At 47.3% G+C, this 23,979-nt stretch overlaps 2 protein-coding genes across 2 annotated transcripts in view; one reads left to right on the forward strand and one right to left on the reverse strand.

Moving 5' to 3' along the window:
* Nucleotides 1-6,188, forward strand: EIF6 (eukaryotic translation initiation factor 6). Its single transcript, XM_058850645.1, has 6 exons — nt 1-352; nt 422-507; nt 1,239-1,414; nt 2,628-2,804; nt 3,328-3,509; nt 4,625-6,188. The coding sequence occupies exons 1-6, from the start codon at nt 246-248 to the stop codon at nt 4,632-4,634; spliced, it is 738 nt and encodes a 245-aa protein (XP_058706628.1). The 5' UTR covers nt 1-245; the 3' UTR covers nt 4,635-6,188.
* Nucleotides 6,189-8,439: 2,251 nt separating this feature from the next.
* Nucleotides 8,440-23,979, reverse strand: part of MMP24 (matrix metallopeptidase 24) — a 45,732-nt gene continuing 30,192 nt past the window's right edge. Inside the window, exons 6-9 of the mRNA XM_058850646.1 lie at nt 14,832-15,046; nt 13,389-13,527; nt 12,217-12,483; nt 8,440-10,970 (exon numbers count right to left, since the gene is read on the reverse strand). Coding sequence (XP_058706629.1) covers nt 10,633-10,970; nt 12,217-12,483; nt 13,389-13,527; nt 14,832-15,046 — 959 coding nt within the window. The 3' untranslated portion in view covers nt 8,440-10,632. The remainder of the gene's footprint in view (nt 10,971-12,216; nt 12,484-13,388; nt 13,528-14,831; nt 15,047-23,979) is intronic.

The raw sequence follows: 23,979 nt of genomic DNA on the forward strand, positions 1-23,979 counted from the left end.
GAAGCGGAATCGGCGGCGCCTCGTGGTTCCGGCGGGGGCGTGCGGAGCCACCGCGGCCTGTTCCCCTTCACATTCCCACTTCAGCCTCCTTCCCGGCCGCGACCGCCCCCAGTTCCCATTCTCGGCCCCGTTCTGGCTTCATTCCCGGACCCAGCTCCGTTCTCATTCCCGTTCTCGGTCCACTTCTTATTCCCGTTCCCGGCTCCATTCCCGTTCCCAGCCCCGCTCGCGTTCCCCTTCCTGCCATGGCGGTCCGCGCCAGCTTCGAGAACAACAACGAGCTGGGCTGTTTCGCCAAGCTCACCAACGCCTATTGCCTCGTGGCCATCGGCGGCTCCGAGAACTTCTACAGGTGAGGGGGGCCCGGCTCGGCCCGGCCCGCAGCCCCGCCGGGCCCTGACGCGGCGCTTTCTCCTTGCAGCGTGTTCGAAGGGGAGCTCTTCGGAACCATCCCGGTGGTCCACGCCTCCATCGCCGGCTGCCGCATCATCGGCAGGATGTGTGTAGGTATGTGAGCTGGAGGGAGCCCCGGGGGGCTCGGGGGGAACGGGGAAAGGTCGCGGGTTCGGCCGGAGCCGCAGCGGGGGCTGAGCCGAGCCGGGGAGCCCGTGGGGCAGCGCCGCTCGCCCTTGAGGGTTGATTTAATGCCTCGAGTGTGAGAGGACGAGGAAGGATGATTTCAAAGGTCTTTTCCAGCCTGGCTGATTCTGCGAAGGGCGGGGAAACGGAGACTTTCCCGGGTGGAGGGTGTTGGCTCTCGGGGCCAGGGAAGCTCCACTGCTCCTCAGTGCCGGCCCGGGTGGGGAGAGGCATTAGCGAACGTGGAAGTCAGAGGAAAGCCAGTCTGTGCCTGGTGAGACCCTCTTATGTCAGACCAGCTTCTTGTTTATTTGTTCCTTTAACCATTCCGTCGTGCTGCCAGTCACACCAACAGTAGCACCGGGCCTTTTGTAGGGCAAATGGCACCTGCACGGAGAGTTCCTTGTAAAGTCTGAGAGCCTCGGGCCTCCTTTAGTCTTGTTGGAAGAGAGAAGGGAGTAAAGGTAGTGCCATTCACCCACATTTGGTGCTTCAGCCTGGTTTTTCTTTTCCTGTGGTGCTCGTTATTTTTACATCTCCTGGGCTGAATTCTGGGCTTGGAAGGAGCAGCTCAAGCCATGTGTGAACAGGAGGGAAGTGCTAACACACCTTGTGGAAATGTTCTTTTCATTGTGTTCTATTTCTTTGTGTCATTTTAGGGAACAGACACGGGCTGCTGGTCCCAAGCAGCACGACAGACCAAGAGCTGCAGCACATCCGCAACAGCCTCCCGGATTCCGTGCGGATCCAGCGCGTGGAGGAGCGGCTGTCGGCTCTGGGCAATGTCACCACCTGCAATGACTACGTGGCTCTGGTTCACCCAGATCTGGACAGGGTACAGGGCTCTGGGACGCTTCCACATTCAGAGTGGGGCTGGGAATTGCTGCCCACACTGAGGCTGGAATTTTTCCGTTCTGCTCACCTGTGGTGAATGTGCTTTGGAGAAGGGAAGGAGTGGGGGGTCCTGTGTAGCATGGGACAGGACAAGGGGGAACAGTTCCTCACTGACAGAGGGCAGGGCTGGATGGGATATTGGGAAGAAATTCTTCCTTGTGAGGGTGGGCAGGCCCTGGCACAGGGTGCCCAGAGCAGCTCCAAGCCCCATCCCTGGAAGTGTCCAAGGCCCGGTTGGATGGGGCTTGGAACAGCCTGGTCTGGTGAAAGGTGTTTCTGCCCATGGCAGGGGGTGGAATGAGATGAGCTTTAAGGTCTCTCCAAACCAAACCATTCTGTGATTCAGTGATCATTGGGTGCATAAAACTGAGTGAATTAAAGTGTGCACAGGTGTGATAAGGAGCGTAAGGAGGAGTGCAGTGAGGACCACAGAAGGAGTTAAAGGCCACAGCTGAGTGAGCCAGAGCATGTCATAGCTGACATCATTACATCTAATAGCATCATTACAGGGGTCTGGAAGAAAAGCAGAAGGTTCTTGTATGAGAATTTGAAATAAGGACAGGGAAGACAAAGTCACTCCTATTTTATGTCTGAGAACTGGTACCTTAACAGTATTGAGAGAGATGTGTTGTGTCCTGACAGTGTTTGCTTCCAGCTAGTGCTAAAGGTGATGAAGAAATGCAACTTGGTGGCAGGAGTGCAAAGTGAAAAATAAGGGGATGGGAGAAGGTTTTGTGCTATATGTTTGTAAAAAGTAAAGTAAGATGGTCAGAGAGAGAAAAATCAAAATAATTCACAGTGAAACCTGGAGAGGAAGGAAGTTGATATAGTTATGAGAAGCATAAGACCATTTTGTCCCAGTGGATTGGGAGCAAAGAGGACTGGTTTGCTGAGAATTGATACAAGTGATGTACTCCCAGCAGAGAGGAGAGATTTGGGCATTTCTCAGCAAAGGCATGAGGTTGTGTTTATAGTGACACAGGAAGATGGGAACATGTGGAGTATGGAGCTTGGCTGTGTGTTATCATGGCTGGGTTGAAATGAGCTGTGCAGTGTGAGAGGCTCCCAGCTGAGGACTGTGTGCAGGAATAGCTTGACTTCCCACTCTCCACAATACTGTTTAGCTAAAGGTTTTATCCTCATTCCATTTGCAGGAGACAGAAGAGATCCTGGCAGATGTGCTGAAGGTGGAGGTGTTCAGACAAACAGTAGCAGACCAGGTGCTGGTTGGAAGTTACTGTGTTTTTAGTAACCAGGGAGGAATTGTGCACCCCAAAACTTCAATTGATGACCAGGATGAGCTGTCTTCTTTGCTGCAGGTCCCACTCGTGGTAAGGCATTTGCTCCTCCCATTCCCTCCCAACTCAGTTGCAATGTTTCTCCACCTCGGGGGCTCCCATATACTGTTTTTCTGTGAAGTGATTGTGAGTGGGAGGTGAGGAGAAGACTTGAACCAAGTTTCCTGTCTTTCCTGAGTCTGAATGAGCTACTCAGTGCTTTTAGCTGCCTTCTGAAATGTTGCTCTGCTGGGATTGTGTACACTGTGCAGATAAAGAATGGGAGGCTGTTTGTGGTTTGGCTGAAGCCAGTGTTTAAAAAGATTAAGTACTCAGTTGGATGTGTGAATGCTGTTATCCTTCCTGCTTATTGGATTCTCTTTCACTGAAAGCCACACCAATTTCTCACCAGAGAGTCAAGGCTGATCATTAATCATTTTATCTGACACCTTCAGAACCTTGCTGGTGGCAGAGTTCCTGTCTTCAGCAGTGTGAGCTGAGCCACCCAGCAAAGACCTGTGCCAGGGCTGTGTGAGGAGCTGTGCCAGCTCCTGCTCACGGTGCTGTGTCCTGGCAGGCAGGGACGGTGAACCGCGGCAGCGAGGTGATCGCAGCGGGGATGGTGGTCAACGACTGGTGCGCCTTCTGTGGGCTGGACACCACCAGCACCGAGCTCTCTGTCATCGAGAGCATCTTCAGGCTCAACGAGGCTCAGCCAAGCACCATTGCCACCAACATGAGGGATTCCCTGATTGACAGGTAGGGAGGATCCACCTCTGGGCAGAATCATGATCAAAACAGTCAAGATTGTATTATAAAAGCAGCTGATTTTACAGTTGATCTATCCACTTTAATTATCATTTTTTCACTCCTCTTCCCTTTTGTTGGTTACTGGCAGCAATTACTCACTGGGTTATGGAATGTTTTGTTGCAATGAGAATCCTTTTTCTGAGAACTAACATCTGTTTCAGGTGGCAGATTTTCTTCCCTAACTGTTCAGTGCTCAACCATGACATGATTGGGTTTTTTAAAACAAATATTATTTTAAAAGTTAAAATACCAGTGATTTTGTTTGTCATCTTAACTTTTGATTACTGTAGTTATTCAGCTTATTTCAGATATTTGCTGTAACCATTTCTGGAGCCAGAAAGACTGTGGAACTTGTCAGCTGCTGCTGCCTTAAACCTCTTACATTTAAAACTGCTAACGTGAATTTTTTTTTAAGCTTTTTTGTTAAAGGCTTTATCCAAGTTACTTTTAAATGTGAGGCAGGTGTTGTTTTCTGTCTGGAGTGGTAATGATATGGGACCTTCCCCATTCATTAATGTACACAAATGTTTTTCATAAGCAAATGGTTTTACATTTAGGCATAAGCACAGATTACTATCCTGTGGTAACTGTTTTTGGGCCTTGAGTTACAACCCTGAGGACCACTGATGTGGTGTTGAAATTGTGTTCCTGAACTACCTGAGCATTGTAACTTGGTTGCTGAGTTCTCAGCCACAGTCTGGGAATTGTTTATGGCATAAGGAATTCATTCAATGGAGAACCCTTTAAAGAATTCTTTGCCCTGTTACAGCTTGGGTTGAAAGTCTTGATGTGTCTGAGAGTATCAGAGCTGGAATAAAGCCTGCTCTGAGTCGTTAATCGTTACCTGGGCCAGGCTGAATATGCATTTTGCTTTTGCCAGCCTGAGAGGTCTGGCTGTTAGCAGCCACAATGTCTGGCTTCCCTCTTTTCAAAGGTCCTTTCCTAGGAAGGGAATTTTTTTCTGTGCCTTTGTAATGAGAAGGTGAGAACTGACTGAAGCTGGTATTTTGAAATGCCTTCTGCACTCTGGCACAACTTAACTTTCTTTCTGTTTTGTCTTTTAGCCTGACATGAGCAGTGTTGGTTCCTGCTTCCCAGAAAGCTCCTAAGGAGTGAAGTGTTGAGCTGCACTTTGGATCACAGACATCCAGACCTTCTGATGGTGTTTCTGGAGGCCTGGCCCAAGGGAGAGGCTACAAACCCAAATTTTTTCATCTTTTGTAAACTGTTGCCACAAAAACTGACAAATAACATGCATAAGATACAAATAAGGAATGCTCTGTATCCCTTTGCTCAGTTCTTCAGCTCTGCTTTCTGATTTTGTGATGCCAACTGAGCTCCTCAAATTTTCCCACAATATTTACTCTTGTGGCTCTTGGATGTTGATCACTAGAGATTATTTTGCCTTAAGTCTTGCACCAGTGTCCTGCTGCACAGCAGTTTGTTTTGGCACTACATGTGCTGTCCTCTCTGTCCACACTCCTGCTCAAGTGGTGTTTCTGCTCTAGGTACATGTAAGATCCCTTTGTATGTCCAATACCAAAAATACAGTAGTTTACTTGCCACAAAATAATTCAAAAGTCATCACCTGCTCTTTTGCCCTGACTTGCAGCTGTTCCCATGGGATGGTGATTCTGAAGTGATCAGCTTGGATGAAAACTGGAGTTTTTCAGTGTCAGTCCATGGGCTTTTAACAACTGCAGTGTGGGAGTCCCTGGAGCAATGTTTGACCTGATGCCACCTGTGCTGCTTCTGAGGCACCTGCAGGAGGGCCCAAAAGGCTCACTTGCCTGTGGGCTTAATTTGTCCTGCAGGAGTTCACCTCCTACAACGGGGAAACTTATAAAAATCCAAATAGATTTGGACCACCTTATCTATCTGTCTTTAACCTTGGAGACAAAGGTTAAATAACACGGTTCTAAGCAGTCAGTCAGTCAGAGGCTACAGATTTGGGAGCTTCCTTATGAAGAGCTCTGCCTGTGCCAGATGGAAAGCAACTGTAGGTGCTACTTTCAGGCAGAAGATTGTAATTTCTTTCTACACAGCTGTTGCTCAGTGATATCTCATTTCAGTTGCTTTCCTGCTTGCCCACTGAGGGTGCACTGAAGGCACAGAAGTGCCTCCATTTCCCATCCTGAGGGTAAGAGGAAGCTCTCACTTGTCTCCACACAGCTGCTGTGCTCTCAGCTGAGTTCCCTTGGGGAATGATCACCTGAGGCCATATTGGCAGAGCTCTTTTCAGCCCAGGGGCTTTGTAGAAAATAGAGTAAATTTCCATTTTTGTTTTACTGTCTGGATATTCAGGGAAGGCTTTGTTATTTGTTAGATTTGGCTGATAAAAGGTTACTACTTAAACTTGGAAATAAAGATTGCCATGATCATCTGTGATCAGATATCAAGCCTTGGATACCAAGCACCACCTGTCTTGGCCCACTGACTCCAGGTCTTCTCCTCTCAGCCTGTCTCAGTATTTAGAGTGAGAAGCTGCTTCTCTTTGGCCACCTCACAGGGCTCAGCTCTTGGGTGGAGCAAATGTGATACCTGTTTTAAACGTGGGTCTGTGGGAATTCTGAGCTGGACTGTGTACAAGGAAAACAAACTAATAAAGAATGGATTTAGAAACATGGATCATGATAGAGGACAAACGTGGTGTTTTCAATGGCAAGTTGTGTCCCAGAAGACCTCTGCAGCTCTTTAAGAGTCCTCAGGGATAGGGAGAAGATCTCTTGTACTGTTGTGTCTTCAAAAGGCAGTTGGCAGGACCTTGGGTGAGTGATCCCATGGAATGAGAGAAGCCCTCTTGTCTGGTTAAGGAAACTCGGTGGATTAGGGCAGGGAATTTTGGCCGTACTGATTTACTTTGACTAGTGGAGCGTGAGGATTGGATTGAAAGGGAAATTCAGTGCAGCTGAGTGTGAAGTGAAGCACATTGTGGTTAAGCATCCAAATTTCACCCGGTAGTGGTGAACTCTGAGCAATGCAAGAGCATGTTCCTGACTGAAGGTTCATATTGGAACAGACGTGCTCTGGCTGCAGTAATGGTCAAGAAAGCAAACTATCTGGAGCTAATTAGGAAAACAAAGCCCAGACTGCCTAAAGCAGCCTTAGCTGTAAATTCATGATGCATCTTTATCCTGAGCACTATGTGTAGATGAGATGCAAGTGTTGCACAGTAGTTGCCAAATGTTTCTGCAAATAGATAATTTGGGGTAGTGCTCATCTACATTAACTTTTGGGTCTCAAACTCCAAAAGAAGCTGGGGAAAGGAGGGATGAAATTCTCATGCTGCTGCCCATTGCTTGCCCTGAGATCCTGTCCTGCAGTGCCAGAGCTGGCAGGAGCAGGGTGGTGAGGAGGAGGCTGAGCACAGCAAGGGTGAAATGGGAGCCCAGGTGAAGGGTTCCAGAATGACAGGATTCCAGGTGACAGGCCCTTGGCATGACAGCCTGGGGAACAAGCACAGTGCAGCCCTTGACTGACCATGTGCTTTCATCTCCAGGACAGCACAGAATGTGTGGTGATGATGCCAAAAGGTGTTAAGGAATAGTCAATAAAATAAAATTTTACGTCAATAGAGCTGTGTTCCTATGGGTTCTTTGGAGTCTTGAAAATGAAATTGGTGAGCTACAAAGGTCTGGGTTACATACCATGGCTAAAGCAACCTGGCACCTTTGTCATCTGGCAGTGGAAGGCAACTTGTGACCTCAGGAAAGGTTGCAGGAATGATCAGGAACTAAAGGAATGCTGGACAAATAGGTGATACTATGAAAAAGGCTGGAGTGAATGTGACAGGAAAGAAAAATGAAAGTCTCATAACTGGGTTCAGTGAGAAAGTCTAGGTGTGTAGCTGTGTGTGCTTTACAGGCCAAAAACTTGTCAGGATCCTTTAAAGAGGTTTCTAAACCTCTGAGTCCTCACAGATTGGAGAATTTGAGGTTTGATGACTTGTTAAAAGTTAGGAATAAATCTATCTTAGTGGAGAACCAGCTTTTGTGAATGTAGTGATCAAGTATCCCAGCAAACATCTAAATTTCCTGTGACAATGAGCCTGAATGGTAATGAAATTATTCAAAGTAGTCAAAAACTGGAAAAAAAACCCAAATGGGATATAGAGTGCAGTAGAGTGAGTGTGGCTGGCAGCTTGTCAGGGTGTTCCAAGGTCCCTGGGCTGTCCAAAACCCCCGTGCTGTAGAACAGGATCACAGTAACACACAACAGCCTTTTGCTTATTAGAGTTGAATTAGCACTGCTGGTCCCTGCTCCCCTGTGGGAACGTGTCCTGCATTTCTGGACAGGAGCTGGAACACAGCCCGTGCCCACAGAGAGCTTTGGCCAGGCTGATGGGCAGCGAGTCCAGTGCTTCTAGTGCTCCTGTAGCACAGCACAGGATTCCAGCAAAGAGCTCAGGGCTGGGAACTCCCTTACATAAAAAAACATGTTTGTGCCCAGATCCAAGTTATCCCAGGACTGGCCAGGGGCTGATCTTATCAGAAGTGATAATGGGATTATGCTGGAGGAAAGCTGTTTCCCCCCCTGCAGCCCTCTGTGGATGCAGAGGGCTGTTCTTACCCCCTGAACACCTCCTGGAATACCTCAGGCCCTGGAAACTCCAATATGTAACACCTGTCCCAGGAGCCAAGTACAGGGCAGGTAGAAAAGGCCCCAGGGTGTTTCTGTGGCTCTGTGGAGCAGCAGCTGGGGCTGGGTTTTGGCAGCCCAGGGCAGCAGCTGACCTTGCTGCAGCCACCCCAGGCACAGGGCTCAGCCTCCTGCCCACCCAGGCACTGCACTGCCTGAACAGCTCATTCCTTGGGCAGGCCAAAAACCTACCTTTGGGGCAGGGGGGACAAAATACAAACAAACCCAGACATTGCTCTCCGTTGTAAATTTTTTTTTTATATTTTTTTTTTAATGATGGCTGTTGGAAGTTGCTCCAAGGTTTGGGCTGTCGCAGTCCCGGCGAGATGGCAGCGTACAGATGAGACCGAGGTGCCGTGTGGCTGTGGCGTCCGTGGTGTGTCCCACCACACCTCTGGTACACAGAGCAACGCGGAGTAGCGTGGGGGTGTCTGATCAGTAGCTCTGATTTCGTTTGGTCCTTCGCACTCCTTCACTCATCATGAGACGTTAGCACATTTTGTCACTACAGTTCAAAGTTTCGCATCTACGAGCTTCTCACTTACTTTGTAATATGTTGGTAATAGTTTATGTTTAAACACAATAAACAGCTTGGCTATGGAAATCAGTTATGAAGGACAAAATACAGTTTGAGACCACATGTTAATGCAGTCCTAGTGGGCTTCACCAGACAAATCTATGTGTCTATCCTGCTTCACCAGAGCAATATTTGAGTACTAATTAGCAATCTGGAATGCTAACGATCTCTCTGCTGCTTTGTTCCTCATTGTAATTAGGAATACTTTGAATGTGTTTGTTGTCCTTGGGGCTTTTTTTCAGAGCTGACATTACAAAGCTGTACTTTTTCTATACTAAGTGGACAATCTGTGCATTGCACTTCCACTGCATTCAATAAAATTCAGTTATAGGCAGAGGGTTTAGGTTAATCACCTGTTCCCCATGGTGAGCGGGCAAAGCAATTCCTGTGCTGACATGGATGGCACTTCTGTACAGTGCTGGACTTCACCGTTGCACTGCACTGCAAAAGACTTTTCCACTCTTATTCAACATGGTAAAAATATCAGCATCAACATGAAAATCAAAAGTTTGTGGTTAGGGCACAATGTCCTGAACCACTCTCAACTGTAAGAGGGACAAGCAGAAGTTACTGTTGTAGGAAGAGACCTGTGGAAAGTCACTAGCTGAAAGTTAAGGTATTTTTCTTGCCTTTACCTGACTTTTATGGCTCTGTCAAACGTGGTAAACTCATTCTACCGTGTGGCATGCTTCCTTTGGTCCTTGCCAAATATTTGCCTGTGAAGAAGTGAGCGAACAAACCCCCAAATTCTGAAGGCATACAATGTTTGTAACATCTACAGGGGTTGGATTTAGTTTTGTAAACAGGCCTAATTCTTACTGTACCTTGATTATTTCAGCAAAATATAATGACGACCTCACTCCAAACAAACATTTCCATTCTCCTGAAACCCAACATACAAATTCCACAATCTAGTTACACATGCCACAGAACAACAACTCATCTTTTCCCAGTGTCTTAACGGGCAGAGTGTAGTCTGTCTATACACATTCCTGGTATTTTGGTAACCATTGGTTCCTGGGTTCTTGCTGGCAGGAGCTTAAACCAACTTACATGACATTTAAATATTTCTTTCATGAGTGGCTCCTAAAACAAAAACCATGATTTTTTTTTTTTTTTTTTTTTTTTAAGACCCGATTACTTTATCTTCAGATTGTCCCAGCCTAGGGCTTGATGTTGCCAGGTGTCTGGTTTGGTGCTTCTTGAGCTTCTGCTCCGCACTCCAGTACCTCTTTGAGTGCTCGGTGGTTCCTTGTGCACTGTGCTGAGTGGCAACATTGATTAGTTATGAATGTACAAAACATCTGACCAGCAGGTATTGGAAAATCATATCCAGGTAGATCCCTGGATTTTTTAATAAACTAAGAAGATTTTATAGAATGATTCAGCATCAGAATGTCTTCTGCTTATGACACTGAAATTGTTCTTGTTCATAGATTTCATGATCTTAATTCATTCATGAGATAGCTATTAAAAAAATGGTTCTGTTCAGAGGTGGTTTAGCTACACTGGAGAATGCTGGGTTTAACAGGGAGCACTGGTGCAGGGAACTGAAGGAAGTTTCCCAGATCAGTTGAAACCTGTCTTGAAGACTCTGGTGCTGGCAGAGCGAGCCGGTGGATGGCACCGCGACCGGCAGGTGACCAAAGCAGTACAAAAGAAAGAGGCTCCACACTGCAAGGCTGCCTGCCTGTATTTTTTCCAGTTTTCCTGCTTATTTCCATCCCAGGGTGTCCAAAACTTGTAGGTCACTGAAGTAGTTTTGTTTGGTAGGCTTTTCAATGCATTTTTTCCTCTTTATTGTGTGTGTCCATAGTCCTCATCAGCTCAATGAGTTGAAATGTGCAGCAGGCTGTGTCATACCCATTCCTGGACAGGTCTTTTGTAGTACACAACATTTTGCTGCACCTCTTTGTTTTTAAACTGGAAGATTGTGTATACCAGGACAAGGATACACAGAGACAGGATGCAGGGGATCACCACTGCGATGGCATTGACAGTGCTGGGCATGTCATTTATTGTCACCATGATATCCACGTCATCATGTGGGAGGCGCCGGTCCTTGCTCCGCTCAACATCCTTCTGGTTACAGCCCATCCAGTCCTTGAGGATCGACCTGGGATAGCCTGGCTCCACACTCAGTCTCTGGTTATCAAACTTCCAGTACTCCTTCCCTTTGTAAAAGTAGGTGTAAACTAGGAGACAAAACAAAGAGTATTTCTGGTTAATGAGCTGTGCTTGTGGGGGGACATTAAGGGAACCTGGACAACTTGAAGATGGCCACTAACTAAGTCAATAAAACAAATTTATCCAGAGCATTCCCAAGCCATTGGAAAGTGAAAGTGGTTTTGGAGCTGGAATTTAAAGGAGAAGCTGTAACTCTGGCTAGAGTGTTCAACATTACCCATGGAACGCCATTCTCCTTGGCCAAGACAAGCTGGGAATTAAAAAAGAAAACCCTACTGACTTTAAAGGAAAGCATCTGTAAATATGTGCTCATCATTACCAAGTGATTAACATCATCTGCAGGGTGCCAGCTTGTGCCTGGGTGTGACAGTGTTTGGAAGAACACCAGGTTTCTGTTCATTCAGCCTGAGGGAGCAAATGCTGAGCAAGATGAGTCCTTTTGCCAGACTCCCAAAGATTTGGCCTGTGTTAAGGAGCAGCATTGTCCTGCTGCTAATAAAAGGGTGATGCTTTATGCTACGTGTTGTTTGAAGCACCTCCCTCTCCCCAGATGACCCATTTTCTAATGACTCTCAAGTTATTAGAAAAAAAGAGAACAGAAGAGATCTGTGGTGAAAGTGTTGGTCTGCACTGTTCCTGAGCTTGGCTGGCTCTCACTGCCATCCTCCAGCCTGGCCCAGCCCTACAGCCCTCCTCTCACACCACAGCTCCAGATTTGAACACAGCCTCAATGGCACAAGCCCCTTCTGCTGGCTCTTTCCCTAACTGGAGGAAGAAATCTCCAATTCAGAGGAAGAAACATGTCAGAAGGAGCCTCTGGAGCCCCAAGCCCCTACTCAGAGCACAACTTCGAGGCTAACTGCTGACATCAGACAGGTTGGAGCCTTTAGCAGAGAGCCAGAGCTCACTACAGGTAAATTAGGAGGAAATGTAAATTCCAGCATCCAGTTACAGCATCCTCAGAACCTGGGCCCAGAAAAAACTGGGTAGGGTCTCTTGCAGCAGAAAATGTCCCATTCCCACAGAGCTGGATTGTCACAATGTGGTTTAGCAGCTGAGGAGGTGTGTGGGTTGGGATGAGGGTCAGGAAGGATCTAAGACTGCTGCTGCTCAAAAAGCCCAGGTGATCCCAGGGCTTCTGAGACTTGATTCTTGGATCAGAAAATACCGAAAGCACTCCACATCCAACCACCCAGCTCCCAGCACAGACCAGCTCTTCCCAATCTAACAGGTGTAATGACTGCAGACACATACAGCCTTCCTTGCTGATGAAAGCCCCCTGAGGAGCCTGAGGGATTCCTCTCCACACGGTGATGGGCTTTGGGTATCCTGGGTCCGTTGCTCTCTTGTCCTCGTTGTACCTCCAGTACCTGTCCCCTTTGAAGAAGTAGGTTTTGCCCACGGGCTCCCAGCGCAGCGCGGTGTCGATGCCCTCCCGGGGCAGGCAGCTCCCCAGCTCCACCAGGCTGTGAGGGTAGCCTGGCTCTGCTGTCACTTCCTTAAAAACCCAGTACTTATCTCCTAGAGGTGAGTGGGGACACAAACAACAAATAGATTGGTCTGTTAGGAGTTGGATCAATATGAACTTAAACCAACAGCAGTGAACCGCAGCATGTTGAGGGTTTCCAGGCTTAACTGTAATCTGTGAAAAAGCTGCTCCTCCACTTCATTTTGAATCTGAAACCTTATTTCATCTGCTGCTCCTCAGCTCTTATTTTGGGAGAGCTGTTGGACAGCTCTTTCCCATTCACCTTCTCATGATTTCAAAGACTTGTCTCATCCCCTGTCTGCCATCCTTTGCTCAGGCTGAGGTGTTGATCAGCCCAAGCTTTTCAGACATTCCTGTTGCCTTTCCCTGAGCCTCTCAAGTTTTAGAACAGTTTAGAAAACTGAGGTACTGAAGCTGCAGACACAAATCCAGAAGCCCAGGTCCTGTGGTTTATACCTGCCATGCTTTCCAGCCACTCTTCCTGCTCACAACTTGCTCTCAAGTTAGAGGATCCTGTTCAGGCACTGTCACCATACAAGGAGCTGAAGTGGGCCCAGCACAAGGTTGATAATTTTGTCTCTTTAGGGGACAATTGTCTAGAAATGACATTTGGGAGTGCCCTGCACCCAGAGAGGCCTCAATGCCCTGGCAAAAGTTGTTCAAGGAGATAAGCAGGGGACTGACACTCCCTGGGCAATAGGAGCTGTTTCTTGTTATCACATGAAAGCCAACTTCCCCTAATTGACATTAACTCTATGCAGAGATTGTCCTGGCAAGGCCAGCCCACACTGAACTGTATTTTAAGGATCAGTGTCTGCTTGAAGTGCTCCCTTGGAAAAGGACAAGGGTGCAGCGTACCTGTTTCCAGCATTTTCATGCCATAAAAGCAGCCTGAGGTGAGGCAGGAGTGGTTGGCTTGTACTGAACTGTACTGTACCTTTGAAGAAAACGAATTTGCCATCAGAGCGCTCATAGGCTGCGTCGATCTTTGCAGGGAGGCCCTTCCAGAACTGCTCAATCTGCATGGGATAACCCTCCTGCACCCGGTTGTTGCGCAGACGCCAGAACCAGCGATCCTGAGGAAACCAGAAGCCTCTTGAGACTGAGTATTTTTGTCCTGTAGTCAGAGCTGGCTGGGTCCAGCATCCAGCACTGCCAATCCTTGCCTAGGCCCCACAACCATTACAGACAAAAGTCCTGCTTCAGGTGACAGCTCCAACCCAGCCCAACACTGTCTCCAGTGTGGGAAGCGCTGTGGGGGGAAGATGGCAGCACAAAGGGGGAGATGCTGATTGATGGTGCTGTGAAAAAGGGTGTAAAGAAGGAGAGGAAAAAGGGCCAGGGGGGAAGTGAGTCCACAGCTGTAAGCATTGTGCCTTCTCCATGTCTTGTCTGAGGTGTCACGCTTGTCCTGGTTAAGCTGAAGCTCAGCTCCTGAAGCCCAGGAGAGTGAGACAGCGTGAACATCACCTGGTGACTGTGTGAAACACACAGGGTTCAAAGGTACAAAGGAGTTATGAAATATCCCTTTAGATATTCGATCATTAGCTAAAGCTGCAGTGGATGCTCAGGGATGAGCATGAGCAGGACAGGAGCTGAGACTTCTCCCAGACACCATCCCAACCTTCAACTAGTTTCATTTCAGGAATCTTCTGCAACTGATGTGGTCCATTTAATAACCTTCAGTATGTCCCTTTCCACACTTCACATCCATTGGGCAGAGTGAAAGCTACTGGTATTTTGGGAATGGGATGATGGCTGTCCCTATTGAAGGTACTCTAATGGGTTATTGAGCAAAGGGCTGCAGTTTACAGGAAAGGTTGACTCAAACTCCCCAGGTAGGCTGAGTGATCCCAAAGCCCCATGAGTTCCATGCATGTCACCTCTGAGACAATAAGGCTTGTTCCCAGAGAAGCTCTGGCTGCCCCATCCCTGGAAGTGTTTCAGGCCAGCTTGGATGGGGCTTGGTCTAGTGGAATGTCCATGCCAAGGGGTGGAACAAGGTGGTCTATAATGTCCCTCCCAACCCAACCCAACCCACTCTAGGATTCTGTGGTTACCCATGGTCCTGGTATTGCTTCCTGGCTTTACAGGTGGCTCCTCTCAGTCTTGGTGGCATCTGAATTCTCTGCCAATGCACCCAGTTCACATTTTGGAGCACAGGATGCCTGGGCATTTTGTAAATCCCATCAGGCACTGTTTCCAAATATTACAGAGCCAGTCTGCTCACACTTCCTTCCAATATTGCTCAGTCATCACCCTTAGAGGAAGGGAGCCTTTTTTTACAGACATTTCAGATCTCACTACCAAATACTTCTATTAATCTTTTTCAGCAATAAAATGAAGGGAAGACTCATGGGTAAGTGGGAATTCTTAGTACCTTGAAAACAAACATTTCTCCTCTAAAGAGAGCCACAGTGTTAAAGTTGCCATCACAGATGTTTGGTTTGGAGCCAGGGAGAGCTGGCCTATCACCCAGAGGAGGACTGGGAGGTCGTGGCTGTCTCTCGTGTTTTCTTTCCGAAGTGGAGTGAATTCTGCGAACAGGAAGAGTTGGTAAAGGCCTGGTTGGCTCCAGGGGCTCTATAGGAGGACCTAGAAGTGAAAAAGAATACATTTAGCTAAGTGGACATGTTTGATTTTTCTGTAAGCTTTAAAAGGCCCCAGGCTGGATGAACAGCACTGCCAGGGATTTACACACTCCTGATGCAGACAGAGCTCATTCCCTAGAAATGGGGAACAGAACAAGATGCATCCACACGTAGAAACTATCCCAAAACAGACAAGTGATAAGAACTGAAGAAGAGCCAAAATGTTTTAGTAGGTCTTCCCAAGGAGGCTGGAGCTAAAAGGAAGGAGGAGCCATGCCAGTCATATTCCCAACTGAAATGAAAGGTGGTAACCCTTGAATAGAAATGTTTAGTAGACCATAAAAAAAAGGCAACAAAACCCCCTGGAAACCAAAGCAAAGCCAGAAAAAAAAAAAAAAAGAAAAAAGGTTAGGGTGTGAAAACCAATGCTGCATTGTAAGGAGAAGTGCAGGGAGTACTTTATTATACATCAGTGACCAATCTGCGCTTTCCCTGGTGAACAGCTGTGACAAGGGACCTTATCCCACTCAAGTGATGCCATCCCAGCACAGCTCTCCCTTTCCATCCTTCCCCAGCTCAGCTCTGGGATCTGACAAGGCCATGGCAATGTACAGAAATAAAAATACAAGTGAGTTAGACTGGAGCAGAGGTCTTAAACTGCCTCTTGCCACAGAATGTTTTCATTGTTAGTGGTAAAACTGGACAAAATCTCACTCAGAGAGTCACATTTCTTGTTGCTTCTCAGAGAAGGCCACAAGCTAATATGGCAATTAACAGAAGGCCACTAGAGCAAGGGATTTTGCTGGGCTTGAGATGTGAAGATGGTTTACTTTCAGGGATCATGGTTTCAATTTCATTCTGAGCATGTAGGATAAACCCCTACCTGTGGGCAGCATGGTGGCTGCTCATGGGTGATGTTTCAGTGTCACAGTTTGGGGCCAAGGTGCTGCACCCCAGCTGGAGGTGAACACTGGCCCTGGACAAGGCTCATCCTCACATCCTGGAAGAATCACCCTGAGCTGGGCAACTGCCCATAGGCAGGGAAGGGATTTATGAGGGAGGACTGAGGTACCTATGGAGGCCACACTTCTGTGCTGTTAGCAGAGGACTTTTGCAGATAAACATTTTGAACTGTGTAATCTGAAATAATGGTTTGGTGCCTGAGTCCCCATGACAGCCTAACTCTTAAATGTTCCATTTTCAAAGGGTTCCTAAAATGGCTGAGTGCTTAGCATGTCCTGGAAGGGTGACCAGATTAGGAATAGCCTCACAGCTAATGACAAGGAAGCCATCAGAAAAAGCCACCTCAATAACTGCTAATAAGGATGTAACAGTAAGAATCTCATGTGCAAAGATTCATGGATATGATGTTCAGAAAGTATTGCTTGGATGGTAAAGTCCAACTTCCTTCAGTACCAGGCCAGAAACCTCCACCAGCAAGTCCTGTAATGAGCACAGTGGTTCCAGGGAAGATACAGATTTCATGCATATAAAATCCTCTATAATGCACAGTAAACTGCTCTAATGATTAAGTCCTGTCACAGCTGAAGTCTGCCTTACCCATTGCCTGAGTTTGTGCAGCTTTAAGTTCAGTGTTTTCTGTCTCATGTCTAGTGTCTCAACATTTAATCATTTATAGATCTTGGGATGGGAATGCTTTTAAAATTAACCTTCATGAACTAAATAGAGCAGTTCCTTTGTCTGTTGTTGCAAAGGCTTTTGGTTTTCAGATCTTGAGACTTACACCTCTTTCTTAAAGCTTTTCAAATGTATTTCTTCAGGGCAACCTGTCCTCACAATGTGATAATTTGTGCCATGTGCAATTATTAGCAACTATTTTTATTTACTTTATTCCAGAGCTTTAGTGAAAGACATCAAATAGAAATACAGAAATACTTTATGAGATACAGAATACTTACAAGGATTCTGTGATGATGATTACCCTTGGAAAGCTGTCTACATGAAATGTATATAAATACTATACTGATACTGTGTATTTCTCATCCCCTCCAATATTATAGGGGAAGTGCCCAGTATTTTAGCTGATCATAAAATTTCTAAACTGATACTGCTGCTGCTAGAGACCTGTGGATTTTCCCCAAAGGGGGTGAAGCTGAGGTCTCCAGACAGTGTCTGTGACAGGAGCAGCAGGGCTGGGCCAGGCAAGGAGGGCACATCCCCATCAGTGCTGCAGGGCAGCTCAGGAGCTGCTTTTGGAGACATGCCTGGTCCTCTGCAGTTGCTGTGCTTTTAGTCACACTGAAGTTCATTAAATACATTCTTTTTGGAACAAGATAAACTTGAAGATGCACTTCTGGAGTGCATCCAGGATGCTGCAGCTGCAAACAAGCACTGCAGGGCACGGCAAGAGCTGACCCACAAAACCACCGCAAAAAATTCCTTCCTCAGAATATATACAGCATGGGTGCCTCAGTCCTCAGGATCTTGTTTATTTCACACCATCCTTACGTGTGGCTGGATCTCCACATGTGCTGCTGCTGTTCCTGCTGGCAGCCACTGACACTGCTCACACACACAGGACCTTCTGTGGTGTGGACAAAAGGCACCTCCCCAAGGGCAGCAGGTCAGCTGGATGTCTGGCACAGGCTGGAAAGTTTCTGGAGGCAGGACTTGGTACAGTGGGACATGCACAGGAAGGGCTGGGAGTGGGGAAAGACAGAGCTGCACAAGGACACGGCTCTGGTTTGTTCACATGGGAGGGGGCAGCAGTGCTCAGCTCCTGCCTGGGACAGCTACAGGAGCAGGGAGTTCACAGCCAGTTTTGGATGTCAAAAATGGCATTTGGTGCCAGTGGCAGAACCCAAGTAAATGAAGTCTGAAAACCAACAATTCACATGCTCAGTGAAGATGGAAATTCTTGCAATGGGAAAGAGAAGTCTTGACTGGGACCTAAGCAAGGGGCAATAATCAGTGACTTACTGAGCACCGCAGACACTCATTAAACAGCAGCATGACCCCTTCCCTCCTGTGCTGCCTTCCCCATGGTTCTGAGTGGATGTTCCTGGTAAATAACACTGGAAAACCTCTAATGCCTGTCCTACCTGATAGGATTCCCCTACCAACAGCCTGGCACAAGGGTCAGCTACAGCCCATTGCTGCAGAAACACAAGGGAGGTGTAGTTTGCTGTTCCCCACACTTTGCAAGGGGCAAATGCTGCCATGCACTAACCAAACCAGAGATGACCATGAGCAGTAAGATGAGGACATGACATTAATTCCTTCTCCCTCTCTTTTAACACAAAAAAAAAAAAGGGTGTGACAGGAGTTGCACCTAAATAAAAAAAAGATGAATGTATCTGACAAAGACCCATCTGACACCCAGAATCTGACCATAAGGTGCAAAATAGAGACTGTAGTTTCTATTTCTATTTCTATTTCTATTTCTATTTCTATTTCTATTTCTATTTCTATTTCTATTTCTATTTCTAATTTCTATTTCTGTTTCTTTCCCCAGTCACAGCCTGCCCTGCCCTGTACAGGCAGTCCTGTACAGCTCCCCTGCTCACCTTCAGTGCCCATGGCCTGTCACAGTCATTTGTGGAGAAGAGGAAAGTTCAAACAGCACCTGCAACCCAGGGCACCAATGAAAAGGTATTAATTAGCCCTAAAATGCCACTGAAGCAGCCCACATAGAACTGGCACGACAGAAGCAGTTGTGCACACCATGGTCAAGATGGTGCCAAGCAGCAAGGATTCAGATGAACCACGGATTTGCTTTAGGGAAAACATTTGCTAGATCAGAGGAGGGAAATCTCAAGTCAGGCCCAATAAGGGAAGCTGGACCTGTACATATTCACTGCTGGCCATGGTCAAACCAGAGCTGGTCCTTGCCAAATCAGCCCTGGCAAGGCTTCCCACACATGCTGCGGGTGGTCTGCAACCTGCTTGGATGCAGACTTTGTCATTTCACTTCAAATATTCCTCTTACTGCCCTTCCCTGCTAGCCATGCATGTTTTCTTGCTACTTTTCACTCATTTTTTTGTTTTTATAACCCAGATCTTCTAATTTATTCTGATTGAAGGTCTGTCTCCTCCCATACTTACACAGATTGCCTTTTCATTTTTAGCTGCTGCCTCCACTTAGTCCCTGAGTGTGGCTTAAGGTGGGAGGTGATCCTACAGCTCTGTGTGCATGTGAAGAGCAGAGGAGCACACTGAAAACATGGAAATCCTCAGGTCTAAATGCCACTCAGGAAGAATTTGTTGTGCAGTTATGGGGATGAGAAGCACAGCCTGTCCACTGGTGGAGAAAGACGCTCCCTCATAAGACCTAAGGCACTGCAGAGCCCAACCTGGCACAAAAGCAGAAAGAGCAGACCCCATCCATTAGGAAAACTCACCAGTCATTCCTATTTCTAGACTCCCATCACAGTAACCTTCCTCCAAAACAGCTCAAGGCAGGATGGAACAGGTTTACCAGCAGCAGAGATGAGTGTGTGAAAAAAGAGCCACTTAAGACATGCTGGCACTGTGGTATTTAACACAGAGACTGATCACATCCAGCAGCACACACAAACCACATGCTCTGCCTCTACACTTCTGAGTAACTTCAGAGAATCAGACAGAGGAAAAATATCTAATTAGAAAAATCTAAGTGAGAGAGGTTATTGCATGGGTCTGCAATGGGCCCAAACCCAGTAACCTAATTATCATGATCCCAGCAGCAGAGCCAAGCACACCCATGGGACTGATCCTTCAGCCACTTCCACATGGGAAGCAGGTAAGAAGTTTCCTGGAGCTGAAAACTACATTCTGGAGGGAAATAACTTGCTGGGACTTTACAGACACTGTGTGGAGAAGAAGAGTTTCTTCCTCTCTATCAGAAGCAAGGCAAAGAATGTGAGAAAGATTTTGGGTCACAGCAGATCACCTTTAGAGTGTGACTTCCACCACTGGCACTTAGCCTCCTCCCTTCATGCTTCCTCTGTCGCAGACCATCTGAATACCAAGGTGACCTGTGAAGATAACACAGAGAGAGGAGGCATTTAGGAGCCACTGTGTCGATAGTTGAGGACAAAATATAATTGTACTGTCCTCCTGGCTATTGACAGAGTGTTCCCTCAACTGCACAGCACCTGCTTGGAGGCTCAGCAGCTTCCTGGCTCAGCCTGTCCGAGCCAGCGGCTCCCTGAGCCTGCCAGCACAGAGGAGGCTTTGGATCAGCTCAGGGGAGAGAACCATCCACCTGCAAACAAAGGCCTGTCCCCATCTTCTTAATGTTCACTCAGACAAGAAAACTATCCTCCAGACTACAGTTATGGTTTGAATAACTCACAGGAGGGTTTTGCTTTGAAAAAGCTGAGCTGCCAGCATGTTTCTGCAGCACTGAACCAGCTGTACACAGGCAAGGCTCCTCAGCTTCCAATCAAAGCCTGTGATCCAAGGGAGACAGGGAGAGTAAGAGGAACCCACCTGGCTCCTCTTCAGGCTCCAGGGCAGTGCAAAGCAGCCCAAGTTCACACTACATGATGTAGCTGCCAACAGCTCAGGGGCCAGAGATTGCCCACAAAACTCCAAGGGCAGGAAGGATTCCTTTTCCTCTCTCACTTGACAAACTCACCCACAAAGCACTTGGAACTTCTGGGCTCAGCCTTCAGGGCTGAAGTGAGTTAAGATGTCCCAGTTAGCCTGGGTCCTTGCCACAGTGCAGAACAAGCCCCAGCACCCACAGAACAATGGGTAGACAGTCAAGGCCCCTGTGATCATCACTGGGTGGCAGGAAGGGTTTCTTGAGCCCTTCTCACACAGACTTTGTCCTCTGAATGACAACTTCCCCCCAGGTGATAGAGCAGTCACCTGGGAGATGAGTGTACACAGCAGACATGCTTGCTCTGAGCCAAAGGGATGCTCTCCTGGGCTCTGGAACGAGGTGATTCACTTTGCACTTGGATTCTCTGCTTTGGGTGCCAGAAAACTAGGTCAAAAATTCCCAGGCTTAGGCAGAAAAATGAGAGGTTGGGGCTCTGCAAGATGCTCCAGTTTTCTTCTAGAAAAACTTTCAGAAGCCTGACACCTGCTCCACAGCAAAACAGAACATTTTTCTACACTCAGAAGAATCTGTAGGATGAGAAAAGTATTTCTCACTCAGCCATAACACACACCAGTGTTTTTCCATCAGCTGAGAAACCTCCCAAGAGAGATGGGCTCCCTCTCAGCCTCCCCTTTGGCAGAGTCCTCCAGGTGTCAGGTGCAGCCCAAGGACAGCACTGGGAACCAGGCAGTTACTCCCTGTGTTTCAGAGGAGTGGGAATGAAGACCTGGCATGCAGCAGGTACAGCTCTGTGGATGCAGTAGAGGTGGAGTCTGGTGCTCCCTGCTGGGTCCAACACAGTCTGTGGACAGGAGGAAAGGTGCAAATGAAGCAATGCAACATAGAGAGGGTGTCTGATATCTCTGCAACAAGCCAGAGATGTGGCACCAGGGCACATTCCTCCAGATTCCTGATTGCCAAGCATTTTCCTTCCCCTCTCCTTCTGTGAGCACAGTACCATGGGGCATGGATCCACAAGGCCCAGATCTTGCAGCTTCTACAGATGAGGTCTTGGATGTTACTCTATTTCCTCCCCATGTCCAAGAGGACATTTTTAGAGGACATTTCCAGGTCCCACATGACAGCAAAGCTTGCTCTGATGGTCTCACTCGCAGTGAAGTGTCACCACATGGAAATTCTCCACCAGAAGAGAATTTCCCTCACAAGCCATCTCACACCGAGGTGTAGTTTACAAGGATATGGGACGGTCACAAGGGTTTGTAGGTTACAAGAATCCCTATGGCTGCCACTGGGAAAAGGGGAGGGAGGTTATGGAACTCGTGCATGCTCTCTGAAGGGGTGAGGCTGGCAGAAGGTCCTGGTTGCTCATGGACACTGTGCCCTGCTGATCCCCTGTTCCTGGATGTCAGAGCTGGCGTTGTCCAGTTCCTCAGCCAGGGGCTGGAGAGGTTTCATGGCCACTCTGGACCTCAGCCCTCAGGGGTGCAGCATGTGCACTGACTGGGATCTCTTTTCTTGAACTGCACAGAAGATGTGTGAGGCTGAGATTTCCTCAGTGAGATTTGGGATGACCCAGATCTTTGAGGTTGTCTCTAGGGTTAATGACCTGGTCTGCCTTTGAGTGCTTAGGAGACCTCCCCTTTGTGACCTCAGGCTTTGAAAGGCCCTTGAAGCAATGGCCTGGTTAACCAGCCCTGGACATGAGTTTTCCCTGCACATCATGTCAAGCCCAGTGTCACAAGAGTCACTCCCCATGAGAGGCTGCTTCATCACCCACTGCAAACCAGCATGGAGAGCAGGATGTGAAGAATCATAGAATCACAGAATCATTCAGGTTGGAAAAGCCCTCTGAGATGATGAAGTCCAACCCTTAACCCAGCACTACCACGGCCACCACTAAGCCATGTCACCAAGTGCCACATCCACACATTTTTTGAATACCACCAGGGATGGTGGCTCCACCACTGCCCCAGGCAGCTGTTCCAATGCCTGACCACCCTATTAGTGAAGAAACTTTCCCTAATACCCAGCCTAAAACACCCCTGACACAATTTGAGGCTTTTTCCTTCTTTCCTGTCACTTGTTACCTGGGGGAACCCTAAGCCCCACCTGTCTGCACCCTCCTGTCAGGACAGGGTGACCAATGCTGCAGAGTGACCAGTTTAGGCCCTGTGACAGCCACAGCTGAGCATCTCTCCTCTCTCCACCTCCAGTACAGCTCCCTGCAGCCCTGGCTTCAACACTAGCAAAGTTAAGAGGCAACTCAGCAGGATATCAAGGGGACCTGCAAATTGGTATCACTTCCAGTTCACTTCCTTCCTGGGCATGTCACTTGTGACATGGGCACGTAAGTACACAGAGAGATATCCTTCTGAAAAACACACATAAAATAGAGCCCTGCTCTTTCCTTGTTTTGTCAAGGAATATGCTACAGGAAGCAGCTCTCAGTAGATGGGAATATTGCTGACTTGTGTTACAGCTCTGTCACACAGGGAGCCGGTGGCCTTGCCCTCAGTAGCTCAAAATGGAAGTAACATTTTAAACATTGACCTTACACTAATCAGCATGAAGCACAAACAAGAGTTCACATCACCTACTGTCTCTTTGGGTGAGTTCTGAAATAAATTCAGCAAACAATAAATTAAAAATTCAACAGATCATTATATGACAGATCTGGATGTGTTTATTTTCTAATGGATAAACACAGATACAATATAAACCACATTTGAAATGCATCATTCTCAAAAGGAGGCAAAATGAACTTCAGCTTTAATAGAGCCTCCATTCTTTGTTCTAGCAACTTCAGTGCAATGAAATATTGGAAGTTTTGATTATAAAAATCTCTTAAAAAGGACACTACAGGCAAGACAGTAGCTTCATGTGTGACTTTGCAGAGTAGGATACTAAATAATACATATTGAGCACATGCTGCTGCACTGTAGAGAATGCCAAAGCAGCAAGAAAGCATGAGATTTTGGGTTTTGGAGAGGTTCAATGGTAGATGGGCTTTTGGCATTCCCAAGGCACAACGAAGCAGAGTGGCACTGTGGAAATAAAATACATTAGTTGAATGTTCCTGCTAAACCTACAAGAAGGATATTTCAGCAGGCCCTTCTCAGTTTTAAGATCAGATGAAGGGTTCTGTTCTTTCACCATTAGTTCTAGGGAGAAACATCATCTGCATTTTCCATAATTTCTTTGTGAACCATAAGCATAAAACGTAATTTTAAATTCAATTTAGTTTTTTGGACTGTAACTCTGTACCAAGGGCTGAAATCTCTACCTGGAGAAGAAAAGCTCCTGCTGCAGAAGCTGCTCCTTCTTCTCCCCACAGGATGAGTGATCTCTACAACCCCTAACACCATCCCCAGCCCATTCCAGCTCAAAGACCTCAGCCCCATTCTGAGGAGTGCTGATCCTGCTGA

This window comes from Poecile atricapillus, chromosome 15, assembly GCF_030490865.1.
Source record: "Poecile atricapillus isolate bPoeAtr1 chromosome 15, bPoeAtr1.hap1, whole genome shotgun sequence".
NCBI lineage: Eukaryota > Metazoa > Chordata > Aves > Passeriformes > Paridae > Poecile > Poecile atricapillus.

Excerpts from the sequence above, each read along its gene's own strand:
- EIF6 (XM_058850645.1), top strand. The coding sequence starts at position 246 with ATGGCGGTCCGCGCCAGCTTCGAGAACAACAACGAGCTGGGCTGTTTC. Across the intron at positions 353-421 it reads GGCTCCGAGAACTTCTACAG|CGTGTTCGAAGGGGAGCTCT; the intron begins GTGAGGGGGGCC and ends TTCTCCTTGCAG. Across the intron at positions 1,415-2,627 it reads TTCACCCAGATCTGGACAGG|GAGACAGAAGAGATCCTGGC; the intron begins GTACAGGGCTCT and ends TTCCATTTGCAG.